The sequence below is a fragment of the Budorcas taxicolor genome, chromosome X (assembly GCF_023091745.1).
Source record: "Budorcas taxicolor isolate Tak-1 chromosome X, Takin1.1, whole genome shotgun sequence".
Lineage (NCBI taxonomy): Eukaryota > Metazoa > Chordata > Mammalia > Artiodactyla > Bovidae > Budorcas > Budorcas taxicolor.
Window position 1 is genome coordinate 102426941 of NC_068935.1, and position 18415 is coordinate 102445355.

At 37.8% G+C, this 18415-nt stretch overlaps 1 protein-coding gene across 1 annotated transcript in view; it reads left to right on the plus strand.

The window, feature by feature from the left end:
* CASK (calcium/calmodulin dependent serine protein kinase) overlaps positions 1-18415 on the plus strand; it is a 377556-nt gene that overhangs the window by 291641 nt on the left and 67500 nt on the right. Inside the window, exon 12 of the mRNA XM_052662816.1 lies at positions 3852-3973. Coding sequence (XP_052518776.1) covers positions 3852-3973 — 122 coding nt within the window. The remainder of the gene's footprint in view (positions 1-3851; positions 3974-18415) is intronic.

Consider the following 18415-nt stretch of genomic DNA (forward strand, 5'->3'; position numbering starts at 1 on the left):
CCAGACACACTGGATTGAGTCCTGGCTTTACCACTTCTAGCTGTGACCTTCCTTGATCTCTCTGATCCTCAATTCCCTATCTAGAAAGGTCGGGTACTGTATTTACCTTACTATGTTGTCCTGGGGATGTGCCCGGCACATCACAAACACTCAGGAATTGGGAACTGCTCTTATCCTTGTTTCTTTCTTTATTTATTTATTTATTTATTTGGCTATTTGGAAACTTTATTTTCACAAATTGTCTTAGACTTTCAAGTAAATGTTTGCCTTAGGACATCATGTTCTTTTTTTTTTTTTTTTTCCAGTCTGTTGTTCCATGTCCAGTTCTAACTGTTGCTTCCTGACCTGCATACAGGTTTCTCAAGAGGCAGGTCAGGTGGTCTGGTATTCCCATCTCTTTCAGAATTTTCTACAGTTTCTTGTGATCTACACAGTCAAAGGCTTTGGCATAGTCAATAAAGCAGAAATAGATGTTTTTCTGGAACTCTCTTGCTTTTTCCATGATCCAGTGGATGTTGGCAGTTTGATCTCTGGTTCCTCTGCCTTTTCTAAAACCAGCTTGAACATCAGGAAGTTCACGGTTCACATATTGCTGAAGCCTGGCTTGGAGAATTTTGAGCATTACTTTACTAGCATGTGAGATGAGTGCAGTTGTGTGGTAGTTTGAGCATTCTTTGGCATTGCCTTTCTTTGGGATTGAAATGAAAACTGTTTCCTTGTTTCTTTAATACTTCATTCAAGGCATACTTTGTGGAGATAATGAAGTTAGTCAAATATTGGCCTGCCTTAAGGACCTCACAGCACAGAAATGAAGAGTGAGCAAGTGCACATGTTGGATAATGCATGGAGATGCTTGTAGGACATGGATTGCACAGAGCTTTGGGAGTTCACAAACCAACAAATGATACGTCCCTAGTCTGATGCAGCCAAAGTTGCTTCCCAGTGGTTAGACTTACCATCTTAGTATTCGCTAGATACAAGCTTGTTTTATTTTAATCTTATAGTATTAATAAACTACTTCATAGAATACAATAGATATAGATAGAATAGATCAGCATAAGCAATGCTGGAGAGAGACAATAAAAACTAGATAAGATTCCACTAAGATAACTGAGTGAAAATAGTAATTAGCTTTCTCTGCTCTCTGTTAAGTTTTTTAATATACAAAAAAAAAATACACATTTCATTAGTATTTTTGTTGTTGCAGTTAATCCAAAAGCTTAGAACTGGCTTTAGTAACTTTATAAACCTGGCACCATATAATTCTGTTGTTGATGATGTACCGGGATCAAGGACTCAGTGGAATATTTGGGACCAATTTCTTCACATCACCTGTTGCTTTCCAAGGCTTTTAGTGAGGGATGACAAGAGACCTGATTTTTAACTAATTTCCAGATTTTTTTTCCTTCTCAGAACAAAGTAAAAGTCCTGAGATGAGCAGGGAGAAGGAAGTGGATTAGATTAATACACTTTTAAGACTAGCAGGGGAAATGAGGACTGGTTTCTGCCTTGTACCTTTTTTATTCCACTTAGTGTCCACTTACTGTTTTCAGTGAAGGCATACCAATAGCCTGGTAGGTGTAATTATTCAAAATTTAAAAGTATTCACAATCCTGTCAACAGATTAATGGTAAACTGTGGCACATCCCTGCCATAGACTACTACCCAGGAATAAAAAGGATTAAACTATTGATACATGCAACAACTTGGATGAATTTCCAGAGAATTATGCTAAGTCAAAAAAGCCAGTCCCAAAAGGTTACACACCATATTGTTTCATTTGTATAGATCCCTTGAAATGACAAAATTATAGAAATGGAGAACAGGTTAGTAGTTGCCAGGCAGGGGTTAGGAGGTAGGAAGGGCAGGAAGGAAATTATTGCAGTTATAAGAGGGCAACATGAAGGATCCTTGGGGTGATGGAAATATTCTGTCGCTTGACTATATCAATGTCAATATTCCTGGTGATGCTATATGACAGTTTACAATATGTTACCACACTGGGGAAACTGGGTGAAGGGCACATGGTATCTTCCCGTATTATCTCTTACAAGTTCATGTGGATCTACAATTAACTGAAAGGGAAAAAGTCAAATATTTTAAAAAATTAACTACAGTAATTTCCACATAGATAACCACTTAATGTGTCTTAAGCCCCAAATTGTTAACATAATTAAATACTACAAAAAGCAGTTGCTTGTATAGCAACTTTTTTTCTATTGTAGAAACCTTAGAACATATGGACAAACACAGAATGAAATAGAAGCAGGAAAGTAAATATAATTACTATTATCTTTTTGGTATTTTTCATTCTGTTGGGTTTTTTTTCTGAATTTGTATTTTTTTCAGTTATAATTGGGGGTACACAGTTTATGTGGTTTTACCTTCTGCTCTCTGAAATTTTATATCATGCAGATTTCTGTCTTTAAAATTCTTCAAAAATGAATTTCATGTGGCTATGTATTCCATTTCATGGATGTTCTATAGTTTATGTAATCATTCTCTAATTATTAGATATTTATCCATTTTATATGATAGATATCCTGACACAAATCTTTCTACAATTCCTATTTTTTCCTTAATGTAAGTTTTTGTGAATAGAAATCCTGAATTAAAGTGCATGAGCATTTTTGAGGTTCTTTGATATAAATTATCAGATTGCCTTCTGGAAAAGTAGTACTCTTCCCCATTCCCCATCTCCCCCCTCTGACTACCATCATAGTTGTGACAATCAAAAGTGTTTCCAGACATTGCCAAATGTCCCCCTGAGGGGCAAAATTGCTGCTGGTTGAAAACTACAGATTTAAGATTTACATGTGCAGTGAGGCACCTATTGTTAGAATGTCTCTAACACTATGTACACTAATGTCCTGAAGTGTAGGCTCTCAGGGTGCTTTTCTTTCTCTGGAGTGCATATGTGTGTGTTGTCTGCAGAGCAGAACAGGCTAACCATTTCTTTAAGGCTAAGTGACTTTGTTACTACCTCTCTGGATTCCCAGTTATTAGAGGAAATTTAAAGCGACCACACTGTCCTACAAAAATTATTTCCCCTAATATCTACTATGGTATTCTGACGTGTCAATCAGTATATCTATCCTTAGTAAAAGGGGGCCCAATTAACTGAGAACAACTGACTTTGTATGTAAAGGGAGGAAAAAGAATGGAGTGGGATTTTTGCTAGTTAAGTTTGAGCCTTAAAAATCCTGAGAAGAGGACTTCCCTGGTGGTCCAGTGGTTAAGACTCCACACTCAGAGTGCAGGGGGCCTGGGCTCGATCCTTGGTCAAGGAACTAGATCCCACATGCCGCAACTAATACCCAGCGCAGCCAAATTAAATAATTAAATAAATCTTTTTATTTTTTTAATCCTTAGAAGGATTTACATAGCAGGAGCTCCCAGTTGAAGGTTTGTCCCTCACATCTACATCTGGCTTCACGTTCTGTTCTTGTTGGAAAGCCCCTGTGTGAAATGACCACCTCCATTATTTCTATCATATTTCAAAACATCATGGAGTCCTGGGAACCCACAGTCTCTTTCTGATGTATGACTTTCTGCACCCAGATCTTCTAGTAGCTCAGTTGTAGTTGATGAATTGCCCTAATCCAAGTAAGACAAGAGGCAATTTACTTTGAAAAATGAGGAACGTGCAAATACATTGTTAAAAACATAAATTCACTGCAAATACTCTATCATTAAGTGATATGAAACACATCTAAGTCTGTTTTCCAGTAAAGACATGAACCTTTGAAATGTGTTAGTCCACAGTTCTGAAATGTCAGATTTAGGTTATTAAGGTGGGTTTGACATTGACTTTCTCTACTGGCTGTTTCTGTTGTGTTTGTTCCCCTTAGGAGCAGTGTCACAGGTGCTGGACAGCCTGGAAGAGATTCATGCACTTACAGACTGCAGTGAAAAGGACTTAGATTTTCTACACAGTGTTTTCCAGGATCAGCATCTTCACACACTACTAGATGTAAGTCTTTCTCTTTATTAATTTTTTTGGGTAAACTGAATAGTTACCATAACAGTCCTTTTCCAGTTGCTGCCCGTCTGTGAGAAATGCAGGAAGCCATCCGTCATAGATTCATAACTGAAATTAAGTCTCTTATATATGGTAGAAATGCAACAGAGCCTAACAAGTCCAGTGGAAAAAAATAAGTATATATGTATATCTTTAGAAGAATCCGTTGAGCTTTGCTGTGATTGCCTCTCATTGCTTCTAAATATTGTTTTCAAACATTGCACCTCAAACATGAGTATAGGAGAGAGAGAATTAAGTTAGATGTTGCGCTGCTGCTGCTAAGTCGCTTCAGTCATGTCCGACTCTGTGCAACCCCATAGACGGCAGCCCACCAGGCTCCCCCGTCCCTGGGATTCTCCAGGCAAGAACACTGGAGTGGGTTGCCATTTCCTTCGCCAATGCATGAAAGTGAAAAGTGAAAGCAAAGTCGCTCAGTCATGTCCGACTCTTCGCGACCCCATGGACTTCAGCCTACCAGACTCCTCCATCCATGGGATTTTCCAGGCAAGAGTACTGGAGTGGGGTGCCATTGCCTTCTCCAAGATGTTGTGCAGTGGACTCTATTCACACACACATCTCATACTTAACATTGCTGGTCTTCATAAACTCGGTGTCTCTCTTTAAAGCATAAGGATATATTCCATTATTAAATATGACAGACTGCACTGACAGGTACAAGTCAGAAGCTAACAGTTCACATCTGCCTTCATTTCAGTCATATTTTTAAGTAAAATACCTTTCTTAGCACACATTAGTCTACTTGTACATATTAGTCTTTTTACAAGAAAAATCTTCCCTTAATAAGAATAAAATTTGCTTTGGGATGCCTAGAACTTTGTGGTGCTCACTGATTAATCGACCATATTATATGAATTAAACTAATGCAAAATTTCCCATGATGTATTCTACAGAGCATTGTTCTGGGAGATAGTTGTGGGTGTTACCATTCAAGAGAGAGGAGTAGATCTAAAATTTATTGATTAAAATTTTTTACTGGCTATATAAGTTTGGGAAATGCAATGTTCTTTGTTCCCTTTATATGGATTCACAACAGGTGTTAGTATATAGCATCTCTAAGATGTCCTATAGCAAAAAAAACACTTAACTCTAATAGCATTTCTCAAACTAATTTGGGCAGAGAATTTTCATTCACAATCCTGCCAAATTGGTAAGGACCAGTTTGGGAAAAGCCCAGCTAAGAGTGTCACAGTATGTTTCAACTTCCCACCAAGTATAGTATCTCACAGTTGCTTCTATCCATAGATTTGATCAAGTTAATTACCATTTTTTAATAGTTACATATTTTAACATAGTATATGTATCAACTCAAGACTGAATAACTGCTACAGCATCCAGTCCTAAAATTTGAGTGGCTTAACAGAATAGAAGTTTATTTCTTGCTCACATTACAGTCAACTGCAGTAGGTGAGAAGGAGAGGAGCAGGAAGAGTCTCTTCCACACAGGCATTCAGGGATCCAGGCTTATTCCACTGCATCCTTTGCACCCAGCCAGCAGATGAGAGAAAATGGAAAATTTTGCAGGGTGAGGGTTGCAAGTGGGCTGTATCAGAGTTGTCTATGTTCCACTGGCAAATACTAGTTACATGCTTAAGTAGCTGCAAGAGAGCTGGGAAATAGGTTTGGTTTGGTTTGGTTTGGTTTTTGGTTGTTTTTGTTTTTAACTTTTTATTTTGGATTGGGCTACCACCAATTAACAATGTTGTGATAGTTTCAAGTGAACAGCTAAAGGACTCAGCCATACAAGGGAAATAGTTTACAGAGAAAGACAAATACTGCATAGTATCAATTTTTTTAAAAGTCGAACTCATAGAAGCAAAGTGGAATGGTGGTTGCCCAGGCTGGGAGGTGGGGAAAATGGGGAGAAGTTGGTAAAAGGGTACAGACTTTTGGTTCTAAGATAAATAAGGTTGTTGTAGCCACACGTTTCAGGAAACAAACTCACTCAGAAGGACAATGCAAATAGTGGAGTGCAGTTTATTACACTGGTGGGCCCAAGGGAGAGTCTCCTCTTGAAGCCAAGGACCCCAACCAGTTTTTGGGAAAACCTTATATACCCTAAGTGTACTTGCTCAAACCCACCTCTCCAAATTCCTTGAAACTAGTCTGGACAAGGTAAAAGAGAGATACGATCAAAGTTAACTTACAATTCATGTGTCACAAGACTAGATAAACAGTGGATATTATCAATAGGCCTGTGGTCATATCCCGGTAAACATAATGGAATTTACCACTTTGTTCTGTTACAGAGACAATTAGCATATTCTTTTAGGCAATGGAGAGTCCAAGTACAAGTCCTGAGGCTCTTTTATCGGGGAGGGGTGGGGGGGTCTGGTTTTCCATTGGTATGCCATTTCTATAGACACCGGGCACAAAGTTCAGAGTCAATTGGGAGGGTGGACCATGCGTGTAGCCTAATGTTCACAGACTGGCCTAAGATGGAGTCCAGCTCTGTCTGTTTCCTCCTTCAAGGTCAGAGGATCTAATGTATAGAATGGTGACTATAGTTGATATCGCTGTATTTTATAATTGAAATTTGCTAAGAGAATAGAACGTAAGTATTCTCATCCCCAAGAAATGATAAATATTTGAAGTGATGGATGTATTAATTAACTTGATTGTTAGAATCCTTTCACAATGTTTACATTTATCAAATCATCATGTAGTACACTTTAAATATATTACAATTTTATTTGTCAATTATACTTCAGTAAAGCTAAAAAATGTGCTCAGGAAGATAAGGAAATGGGTTTTCTCCTTAGTGTAATTTATCTTAAGTAATTCGAGAACATTTCAGATTAAATTTATTTTAAATAGCTTGTTATTTTCTTTGGACACCAAAAAGCCCTTGAAATGCATTCTATTTTGTGAATAGCTCCTAGCATTCCATTTTCTCCTTTGTTTTGTCATCATTGTTTTTGTTAATGTGTTATTTGAATTAGTTTGACCTCTTTTCCTTGGCTGTTTAAATATCTATTCTTTATTATTGTTTCATATGATGCAGAAAGTTTTGTTCTTTTTGGTTTTGGTTTTTTGTTTTTGTTGGTTTGGTTTTGGGTTTTTTTTTTTGTTTTTTTTTTTGGCAAAGGCATACAGGAATTTCCCAACCAGGGATCGAACCCACACTCCCTATAGTGGAAGTGCAGAGTTTTAACCACTGGACCACCAGGGAAGTCCCAGATACAGAAAGTTGTGACAGTTGTGAATTTTCCATAGAAGACATAGCTTTTACTAAAACTAGTAAGTAGGATGTTTGAAAGAAGCTACAGCAGAGCATGAAGATTTGGTTTGGTTTATTTCAGCGCTAATCAGTGCTAAGATTTACTAGCCTTCTTTAGATCAAGGACTTTTTGTCATTTAAAGGCTAAGAGAAGCCCAAATTAGTTTTCAGAGTTGTATTCTTCTTACTTAATGTAACGGCATACCAAGCTTGAGACTGCAGAGGAAATACAAGAACATTGCTAGCTTCTACAAAGAGGGGCAGATAATCAAACACAGGCTGGATTGTGGAACTGAGCCAGGCCACCACTACCATCCAATGCTAAACTTCTCAGACCTCACTGCAAATATTTATTTTGAATAAGTGCTGCATTCTTGGGTAGACGTTGGCACCACTTCAGGAGAGATTCGTAGATTTTAGTGAGGAAAAATGTGTTTAAAGTTCTTTGGATTTTTATTACTTATAAACTTAGAGAAGTGTCTGTATCAGTATCTGCCCCATCAATGCATCTCTATTTGAAAAGGAGCTGGTGGCCTAAAAATAAGCTGTGCTCCCTCAAAGACATCACATCTTAAGAATTTTGCAGGCAAGTACTACGTGTGAAGCCCAGAACTCTCCTGAGATGACTGACTATAAGGCCAGCTCTGGGCAGTGTTGGGATGCATTTGATCCAAACTGAGCCATCCTTCAATGAAAGCTCAATCATCCTAAATGAGATAATGCCCCCTTGATCTACAGCCCTTAAATATGGCTCATTAAGCTCTTGTTTCAGAGTTAACAGGCAACATTTCAATCATGAGATCCATGAAGTGTTCAAATGGCTGCCATTTAGAGAAGTCTAGCCATTGAAAAATGTTTAAGTACTTCAGTACTTATGGTCTGCATAACAAAAAAAGGATCATTATACAGACCAACACTTGAGAAGAAGCTTTTCAACTTTAACCGTTCATTGTCCTTCCTTCTAGTGTTCTTGGAATCAGATTGTTTTGTTTTGCAGAATCTCTGTTGGTTTTTTCAAGAATTCCAAGCAGTGACACCTAGTGGCCTTGTTTTGTGGACCATGTCTTGATTGCTACTTTAGTCTCACTGAGTCATTTCATGAAATATTTTTATTATATTTAAATAATTTCTACTAATTCAATAACACTCACAATCGCTAAGTATGTGGTCATAATTTTTCAGCTGACCAAACGAAACAAGGTTAAGTTCCTGCAGAAGATAAAAGACTGTGTAGCACTCTATTTTTTTTAGCCATGCCTTTAAAATAGTAACAAGCTCAGAATTTGAAGAAACATTCTTAGAATTAGTTTGAGGGAAACAAAATATCTGTTGTATGGAAAGAATGTACATTAAAACAAAAGGAGAAACACTGTGGGTTCCACTGAGGGAGGAAATGCTTTCTGATTTGAATTCTAGTATAATCTGTAGTTAGAAATAGATCCAGAATGTCTAAATATTTGCTATTCAACTAGTTCACCCTGGCACACATATGCTGATTCTCATTTTGTAGGAAGAGAGAAAGAGGAGGAACTGTGCCTGGTCCAGCTTGTTTCAATATTTCTGCTTTCAAAGATTTAAAGCACTGGCACAGTGATGCTCTGTATATGAAATACATTGATCACTATTAGGAAAATACACTTTGGCGTGTGTTTGTTAAAGCTGCCCCAAATGGGGTGGCTTAAGATAACCAATTGGGCTTCCCTTGTGGCTCAGCTGGTAAAGAATCCACCTGCTATGCGGGAGACCTGAGTTCGATCCCTGGGTTGGAAAGATCCCCTGGAGAAGGGAAAGGCTACCCACTCCAGTATTCTGGCCTGGAGAATTCCATGGACTGTATAGTCCATGGGGTCACAAAGAGTCAGACACGACTGAGCGACTTTCACTAAGATAACAGATTATTCTTACACTTTTGGAGACTAGAAGTCTTAAGTCAGGTACCAGCAGAACCATGCTCCCTCCAAGGCTCCAGGGAAGAATCCTCCCTTGCTCTGGTAGTTGCCTGCAATCCTTGGTGTTTTTCGGCTTGTAGTTGCAGTACTTCAGTCTCTGCTGCCATCTTCACAGGGCATTCTCTGTATGTGTGTGATTCTGTGTCTTCACATGGCCTTCTTATAAGGATACTAGTCACCGGATTTAGGGCCCACTCTAGTCCAATATGACCTCATCCTAATTAATTACTATCTGCAAAGACCTGACTTCCAAATGAAGTCACATTCTGAGATTCCAGGTAGCCATGAATTTGAGGGGAGAATCTCCAGCCCAGCACAGCATGGAAAACTAATTTTGCCCTGAATTGATTTTTCAAGTATGAGTGCAGATTATAAAAATCAACTATAAAATAATGAAGTGTTACCCTGTTGTTCATTAGTTAGGCTTTCTTTCTTGGGAATTGATGTGAAAGTGTAATTATCTCTTTTACTAATATTTTGAATCAGTTTTGGAACTTGTATATGATACACTGGATGGTGAGATGATGGATGCGTTTTCAGTGGGCTGAAAAATCAAGAGTTTTTTCCAGATATAAAGTATTTTGCAAATGTTATTTGGTGGTGATTCTCAGTCTTATTAGGTTCTTGTAGAAATTTTCCTAGTACAGAATTAATGTTTATTTTGTAAGTCAACAATGTTACAAAACATTGTTAAATTACACATTTATTCCTCTCTGCCAAACTTTGAGGACTAAGTTTTGAACATTCACCCACCATCTGTCATACCTCTGAGCAGCTGTTAACATTTGTTACAGACTGCTGTTTCCATGGTAAATGTGGTGCCCCACTTAATTAAGATTATTTTCTTGAGAAGTTCTTTAAAAAAATCAGTGATTAGATTAATAATGCAAAGACTAACTACAATAGCAATTTAGCAGTTTTTTATTATAAGTAATTTTTATAATAAAATAATATTTTAAAATATTGTGTAGAAATGAGTTGATGTCTTTAATCCTCCATATTTTATATTATTGACATCTTTATTACTTTTTTTTTTTTTTTTTTTTTTTGCTTCTTAGGGAGAGTTAGAGAGTTTTTCTATCTGACCTGGAGTTAACACTGGAAAATTACAACTCTTGATTTACTATTTCGCTTTTTTAAAGATATTAAATTGGTAGTCATATTTGGAAATAGCTTATTTTTAGAACTCAGAAGTTTCCTAATAGGGAAAAACATGGAACTTCTGCAATAATTGGATGTTTTTGAGCAATCTGGGGTCTGAGAAGTAAGTTGATACAGTGTTGAGTTTGGATGTCTAAATAGGTTACCAGTCAGGAAATACCAAAGCGAAGTTTCCCATGGATTTGTAGTCTGGTCGATTTGCACTTACATGTCTGCAAAAATAAGGCCTAAGGACCTTTAGAGGCTGAGCTACTGGTACCTTCCCAGGGTCCCATGTAGTCTTAAAGAGTAAACTTCAGCAAATATGAAACCATCTGGGTGGTAAGTGCCCGGGCACAGGTGGCCTTGTGCCCCCTCCCTCGTGCGGCTGGAGATTGACAAGCTTGCTTTAGACATGGGGGGTCTCATTCCTCTGTTTTTAACTGATTGGGCAAAAACTCCAATGTCTGTTTCCATCAACGTATCAAAATATTAATATCAATAGGGAAAGTGTCATATGAAACAACATTCCTAAGATAAAGAGAACTAGAAATATCATCTGACCTAAATATTTTCAAATTAGTTTTTCTTCATTCTCAATATAAATATCAATAAACATAAAGGGAGGGAAAAAGCTACTAGGAATATGGTCATTTGTTAAGCAGCAATAGAAAACTAATATAACCAGAAACAAAGCAAGAATTTTCCACTATTACCACTTCTATTTAATATTTTTATGGTAGTTCTGGCCAGTGCAGTAAAGCAAGAGAAAGAAATTCAAGGCATGCAGCCTAGAAAAGAAGTAAAACCATATTCTCATAGAGGTATATTCTTATACATAGAAAATCCTAAGGAAACTACAAAACATCTACTAGAACTAATAGGTAAGGTTAGCAAAACTGTAGGATACAAGATCAACATACAAAATTTATACTTTTATATAAAAGCAATGAATAAAGTGAAGATAAAATTTTAAAAATATAATACTATTGTAAAGGATAAAACAATTGAATAAAAGAGATATAAGATTATACACCAAAAATTATAACCACTGGTGAAAGAAAGTAAGGAAGATGTAAATAAACCATTTCCCCCTCTCCTTAGCCCCTGGCAGCCACCATTCCACTTTCTGTCTCAAGGAATTTGACTACTGTAGGTTCCTCAGAGAAGTGGAATCATACCTTATTTGTTCTTTTGTGACTAGCTTATTTCACCAAACATAATGTTCCTAGGGTTCATCCTTGTTGTAGTATGTATCAGAATCTCCTTCCTTTTAAAGACTGAAAAATACTCCATCTTGTGTGTATACCACATTTTGTTTATCCATTCATCCAATATCAATATTTTGTGGTAGATAATTATATACTTGGAAAAGGCAAATCCTCCAGGTAAAAGTAGCCAGTAGTGGGGAATTCAGCCTTAGTTTCATCCCCAGGCAATTGCTCTCTCTGTGGTCTCCAGGTTAGCTCCTATGATATACATCTCTGTGAAAGGAATGTGTGAGTTTCACTGAAACTGTTGTTAACTACAGCAGTCCCTCTCATTCCCTTATTTGTCCAGGTGAATCACCTCCTAAAAGAGTGACTGGAATTTACTCTAAATTACCAAGAGTCAGCTTGTCCCCAGCACCAGTGTTTCCCACTGAGTGTTCTTCTATTTTTGTAGCACTATAGTCCACTTTACCAGAAGGCAGGGGAATGTTCAAAAAGCCTTCCAAGTGCAACAGGCCCTGATTCTTCTTCATGCTGTTCCCAAGGGAAGGGTTGGAGGGGGTGTTCCCCCATAAAAGAATGTGGTATGCTCAGTTGAAGAATGTTCAATGTGGTTGGCTTGCAGCCTTCACATCCAAGAACATAGTTGCTTTCTTCTCTTTGTGGTCTTTCAAACATTATCTCATAAAACCACTTCTGCCAGACTGTCTTTTTTGTTCTCTTTTAACTTCCCACAACAGAAATTCATTTTTGCTACAGCTACTTGTACCAATGCTTGGTGTTTCCTTATACAAAATAATTCATATCCTAAATCAAAACTGACTAAACTGCCTCAGTAATGAAATATCATATGACATACCTAATGTAAATATTTTCTTTCAAAGCAGCAAATTAATAATAGGAAATTCAGTTACCCTAAATAGTATTTAACTATTAATGTAGATGTTTCAGAAGAACACCTTATAAAATGAGGTTTTAGCACTTAAAAAAAAATTTTTGGTAGGTTTTTTATGGAAAAGAAATGTATATCATAGTGAAATTTCTCACATTTGGGAAAACTTGGATCTAGTATTCGAAAGTGCCCTATTTCATAAGATTTAATTAAAAGTAAAATAAAGCCTGCCTGTATCATCTAACTGGTTATTTTTCCTCATGCTTTCTTTTGCTTGCTCAAGAATAGGCATTATGATTTGTTTCTTACAAGGCTTCATTTTAGAGTTATTGGCCAACTGAAAAAGACCAAGTGAGGTCAGTCAAGTTAGGTCATCTGCGGCCAGTCTTTGATTTTCTCAGAGCGAGCATCCAACTGAACAGAAATCCACCACAGTGGCCTGTGTTGTTAGGCCGTCAACAGTCTTTTTAGATTGAACTAGGAGGTTAAGCAAGTCTTAATTTCTCGGATCAAAGATAAATCCCTGAAAGAGCAATGTTCTAATAGTATTGAAACACAAGCAGCTCTGTACACAGACAGGGAAAACCTAAACCAAACAGGGGCCTCCTTGGTAGGATTTTGCTGTCAAGATCCAGTGTATTTTACAACCCTTTCAGGAAATCTTAAAATGGTCCAGGTATATTGATTTTTAATTTCCTGTTTGCCATCAGAAGAAAACTTTTATCATGGATTTAGATAGAGCAGTATATCGCTAGGCCACTAGGCCAGTCCTAAGACTCAAAAGGGTATACACCCCCCACCATGAGTTTATAAAACTTGATTTAAGGGTCTCCAGCAACATGCTTATTGGCCATTAAGTAAACTCCATTGGGTATCCATTTCTAAATTGAGTTATCCAGTATTAAACTGGGCCATAATATTGGTAGCAGCCCTGAATCTTTCTCTAGGAAAAATCTAAATTCCGAGGTGCAACTCTTGCCAGTTTATTACCATCACTAGATTTGTGGATTTGATACACGTTTTTTTCAAGTGAGAAACAAATTTAGTTTAAGATTTATAAAATTTAGCTATCTGCATGTTTTCTGAACTTTTAGAGGGAAAGTTAGTACATAGTACAAACTGTGAAGGATCACGTACAGATAATGAAAGTACGCTCATCAAATGAATGGAATATATTATCTCCATTTCAGATGGAGAGTCATCGGCATGACTAATCTTTGAGTGCTTTCTTCAATTATTTTAATTGAATTGATTTTTAGAAATTTTACAAAATATAAACTGTTAGGCAGTTTTTTATGCTGATAGAATAGACATTATTTAATCCTGTGAGAGCAAAATGCCTTCAGTGACTTAATTTCCTTTTCTAAATCATAATATCCCAATGATGCATAATCATCTTTAGGTTTGTAAGATAGACTATATAAGTTCTTCCCAAAGTTTAATTATAGCTCCTAAAATATTTGAAAATGCCATTTTAAATTTTGTAGTGTGTTTATTTCACACTTAACGTTTCCCATCACACAATCTTTATACCACTGTTAAATATACTGCTGTTTTCCAAGTTTCAACTATGTCATTGTTTTAAACTGAAGTACAGGTGCCATATAATATTATATGTTACAGGTGTACAATTAGTGGGGCTTCCTAGTGGTGGCTCAGACAGTAAAGAATCCACCTGCAGTGCAGGAGACCTGGGTTGCATCTCTGGGTTGGGAAGATCCCCTGAAGGAGGGCATGGCAACCCACTCTAGTATTCCTGCCTGGAGAATCCCCATGGACAGAGGAGCCTGGCGGGCTATAGTCCATAGTGTCGCAAATTGTCAGACATGACTGAGCGACTAAGCATAGCACAGCACAGTACAATTAATGATTCACAATTTTTAAAGATTATAGTCCATAGTTATTATAAAATGCTGGCTATATTCCCGTGTTGTACAGTATATCCTTGTAGCTTATTTTATACCTAATTGTTTGTCCCTCTTAATCCCCTCCTCACTGGTAATCACTGGTTTGTTCTCTATGTTTCTCTTTCTTTTTTGTTATATTCACTAGTTTGTTTTATTTTTAGATTCCACCCAGAAGTGATATCATACAGTATTTGTCTTTCTCTGTCTGATTTATTTCACTTAGCATAATGCCTGCTGCAAATGGCAAGGTTTCACTCTTTTTATGACTGTGTGGTATTCCATTGTGTGTGTGTGTGTGTGTGTGTGTGTGTGTGCGTGCACGCGCACCACATCTTCTTTATCCATTCATCTATTGACGGACACTTGGGTTGCTTCCATAGCTTGGCAATTGTAGATAATGCTGCTATGAACATTGGGGTGCGGGTATCTTTTCCAATTAGTGGTTGTTTTTTTTTAAGAAACATACCCAGGAATAGAATTGCTAGATCATATGGTAGTTGTATTTTTAGTTTTTTGAGGAACCTCCATACTATTTTCCACAGTGGCTGTACCAATTTACATTCCTAACAACAGCATACTACGGTTCCCTTTTCTCCATATCCTCACCAACATTTGTTATTTGTGTTCTTTTTGAGGATAGCCATTCTAACAGGTGTGAGGTGATATTTCACTGAGGTTATCATTTGCAATTCCCTGATGATTAACAATGTTGAGTGTCTTTTCATGTGCCTGTTGGTCATCTGCATTTCCTCTTTGGAAAATTGCCTATTCAGTTCTTCTGCCCATTTTTTAATCACATGATAATTATTTCTTTTTTCTTTTTCTTTTTTTTTTTGATGTTGAGTTGTATATGTGTCATTTATAAATGTTGGATATTAGCCCCTTATCAGTCATACTATTTGCAAGTATTTTATCCCATTCAGTAGGTTGTCTTTTTATTTTGCGACTGTCATGTTTAATGACACTAAAGATCTTTGAGAGGACATTTTTATATTTTTAACCTAAAGACAGTGAGTTGATACATAAACTTGAGCAGGAAAAGTAGTTCTTTAGAGCTCAGATGTTCTCTGATTTCTAGCTTCATAAGACCACCTCCAGCACAGTAGTTGAATATCAATTCCTTATATTTTAGTATTAAATCACCTTTCCCTAACATTTTTCCAGTTCTCAAATGTATCTCAAACAAAAAATAAAATAAAATAAAATACTGTTGGATATCAATGGCTGATCTGCTGGGTTCATTGAAAAGATGCGACATTGGAACTTTGTTCCTAATCACCTAGCTTCTTCACAGCAACTACAAAGAAATTCTTAATATGATAGTCTGTTTCCAGAGCAAGTCATTTCAATTCCCATTATCGTTGTGCAGTATAAACTTGTAAACACTGTTGTTATCTTTTTACTAACATTAAAGACACATTTCATTGCATATTTTGCAGCTAAATATTTGACTCTTGAAAACTCTAATTCTTTTCCAGTGGGGACTCTCTTTGATATCTTTGATTTAGGTGGTAAGATGGTGGTAGCTTAATGAACTTTTATGTTCCAGCAACTCTACAAACCCATTCATTATTTGGCTCACATCTATAGCAAAAGTCATAATCTTTCGCATCTACAGTATATTCTGGTCCTTTAGGTTTGGTTTTCTCTCTGCTAGTAAGTTAGTGGGACATCTAACCTGATGATAGTAATTTTATAGGTTCTCCACCAACCATTCCATTTTAAATGTTGATACTGTTAAGTACTGTGTGCAAACTATGAACAAAACAGAAGCTTCTATTTGATGAAAGAAATCAGAAGACAGTGAGGTGCCATGGAGTAGGGTTAAAAAACAAAAAAGAAGCTTGATTTAGTGTTTTGCATGTAAATAAAAAAAGTGACATCAACTTATTTCACCATCATTATGTTTGAAAGTACAATCTCAGCAGAATTCAATTGAGTATGACCACCAGCTTTATTCTGCTTTTATACAAAAACAACCCATCTCAAGTATAGAATGGGGCCTCTTAACGGAACTGTGCTTTTACACTCCTTAAGACAGACAGATGAAGCGTGTCCTTGCAGCCGTGTGGGGTCGTATATGACCCAGTGCCAGACACTGGCAGTGAGCAGGCCTGTCTGGGACTGACACAGTGTGAAACAGTCTGTTCCCCTTGCAGCTGTTCACATTTCCTCGTTTTGCCTTGGGCTGTGTGTGTGCGTGTGTGCATTTTAATAAAAAGTGCTGAACTTGCGTAACTATAATTGCATTAGAAAGAGAAAAACCCTGAGACATTCATTCTTGTTTTCTCTCTAGGAATAGTTTATTAACATTCTTCCCTCCCTCTGCCTCACCTTCTATACCTCAGCTTTACAAACACGCTTGAAGTCTTCAGATGGCAGGGAAGCAAACAACCAACAGAAATATATTTTGTCATTTCAGTTCACCTTCAATTTGAGCTTCTAAAGCACGTGTTGGCAACTACAGCTGTCAGGCCAAATCCAGCCAGCCACCTGTTTTTGTAAATAAAGTTTTATGGGAACTCAACCATACCCATTCATTTATGGACTATTGATGGCTGCCTTCACACACACAGCAGGGTTGAGTGGTTGTGACAGAGTCCATATGGCCCACAAAACTGAAATGGTCATCATTTGGCCGGGCAAGGATGAGGATTGTAAACGTTCTTTAATAGGGCAAGACTTGCAGTTGATTGCCTAATATCTTTCAAATCATATTTAGTTACTTTTTTTTCCCCTACAGCTTATAAATGGCATTTTCTACAGTTCTTTCCCCACATATTTGCTGAAGGTGTCTCCCTGGCATGAGACTGTGTTACTGAATTCTAATGGAAGCCACGGCACTGTCATGTGAGAGAAAGAGCAGCACGCATCAGGAGGCCGGTCTCTTCCCTGCTACTCTGGCTCCCTGATGCTGTGTGTTCTCTTCATGTCACCGGATATCAGCTCTCTCTTTTTTAAAATGGAGGAGTTGAATCATGTCAATATCTAAGATCTCTTTTACCTTGAAAAATTTTTGAAGTCAGGCCTGAAACATAGCAAAACAATTAAAAGAATTAATGTGGTCAAAATTTATTTCTTAGTTTTGAGGGAAGGCTTTTAACTGTACAGTCAGAAAGATGATCCATGATATCTGGTTCCTAAAGAAAGAAGTTAAAATAAGTATTCCTGCTCTGTTTCTTTTTTTTTTAGTATCCATTTACAGTTCCTGTACACCAGTTAAATACTCTTCTTTTCTAAGAAACATTTATTAAACATTTACAATGTACTCAGCCTCATAGTAGGGTGCTGTTACTGAATGTCAAAGGGCTCGAGAGTCTGATCATAGAAAAGAGAGAAAACACTTAAACAGCAGGCCCTGTAGTCATGTCCCTCAGGCAGCCAGTGCTGTCTTGGCTGCTAGCGCCCACGGTATGGCAGGCATCCCGATGTTGTCTCAGTCCCAGGTTGCCTCTGCGTCATCGGTGTACTCTGCCGCTGGCCCCGGCAGCACCCTCTCAGCTCCTGCCTTCAGCCATGACCCCGCAGGCACTTCTGGGTCCCCTTGCTCTGTGCAGACAACCCTCTTGGTCAGGTTTCCACCAAGATGGCTCCAGCCAGATTACATTCTGAGGCAGCTCCCAGACTCACGGAAAACACACATTCTTGCCACAACATACACTGCAAGTGCGGGCTACCCTGCTATTGACCTCTCACCCTGCCATCAAGGACTGCCCCAGGCAGCCTCCAACCAGGAAGGAGGCTCTTTTCACTTGGGACCCCAAACACCACATGTCAGGCAAAATACGGTGCTGGGATGAGTATGGAAGGACCAATTTAGCTACCTTTCAGCAAGCCCTAGAGGGGTGGCCTGGCAGCTTACTAACAGACCACTTACTTCCTACTGGCCTTAGCTTGGGCTTTAACTGAAAGTCTAAGACAGCAGGCCAAGTCCCCAGACCCCATCTTTCTAAGTATACTTTGTATATTGATAGATGGGGGCAGGCGACAAAGGGTGGGTGATAAACAAAAAGAGCCCGCTTTTGTTCTCAAGATTCACTCACCTAAGGAACCACAT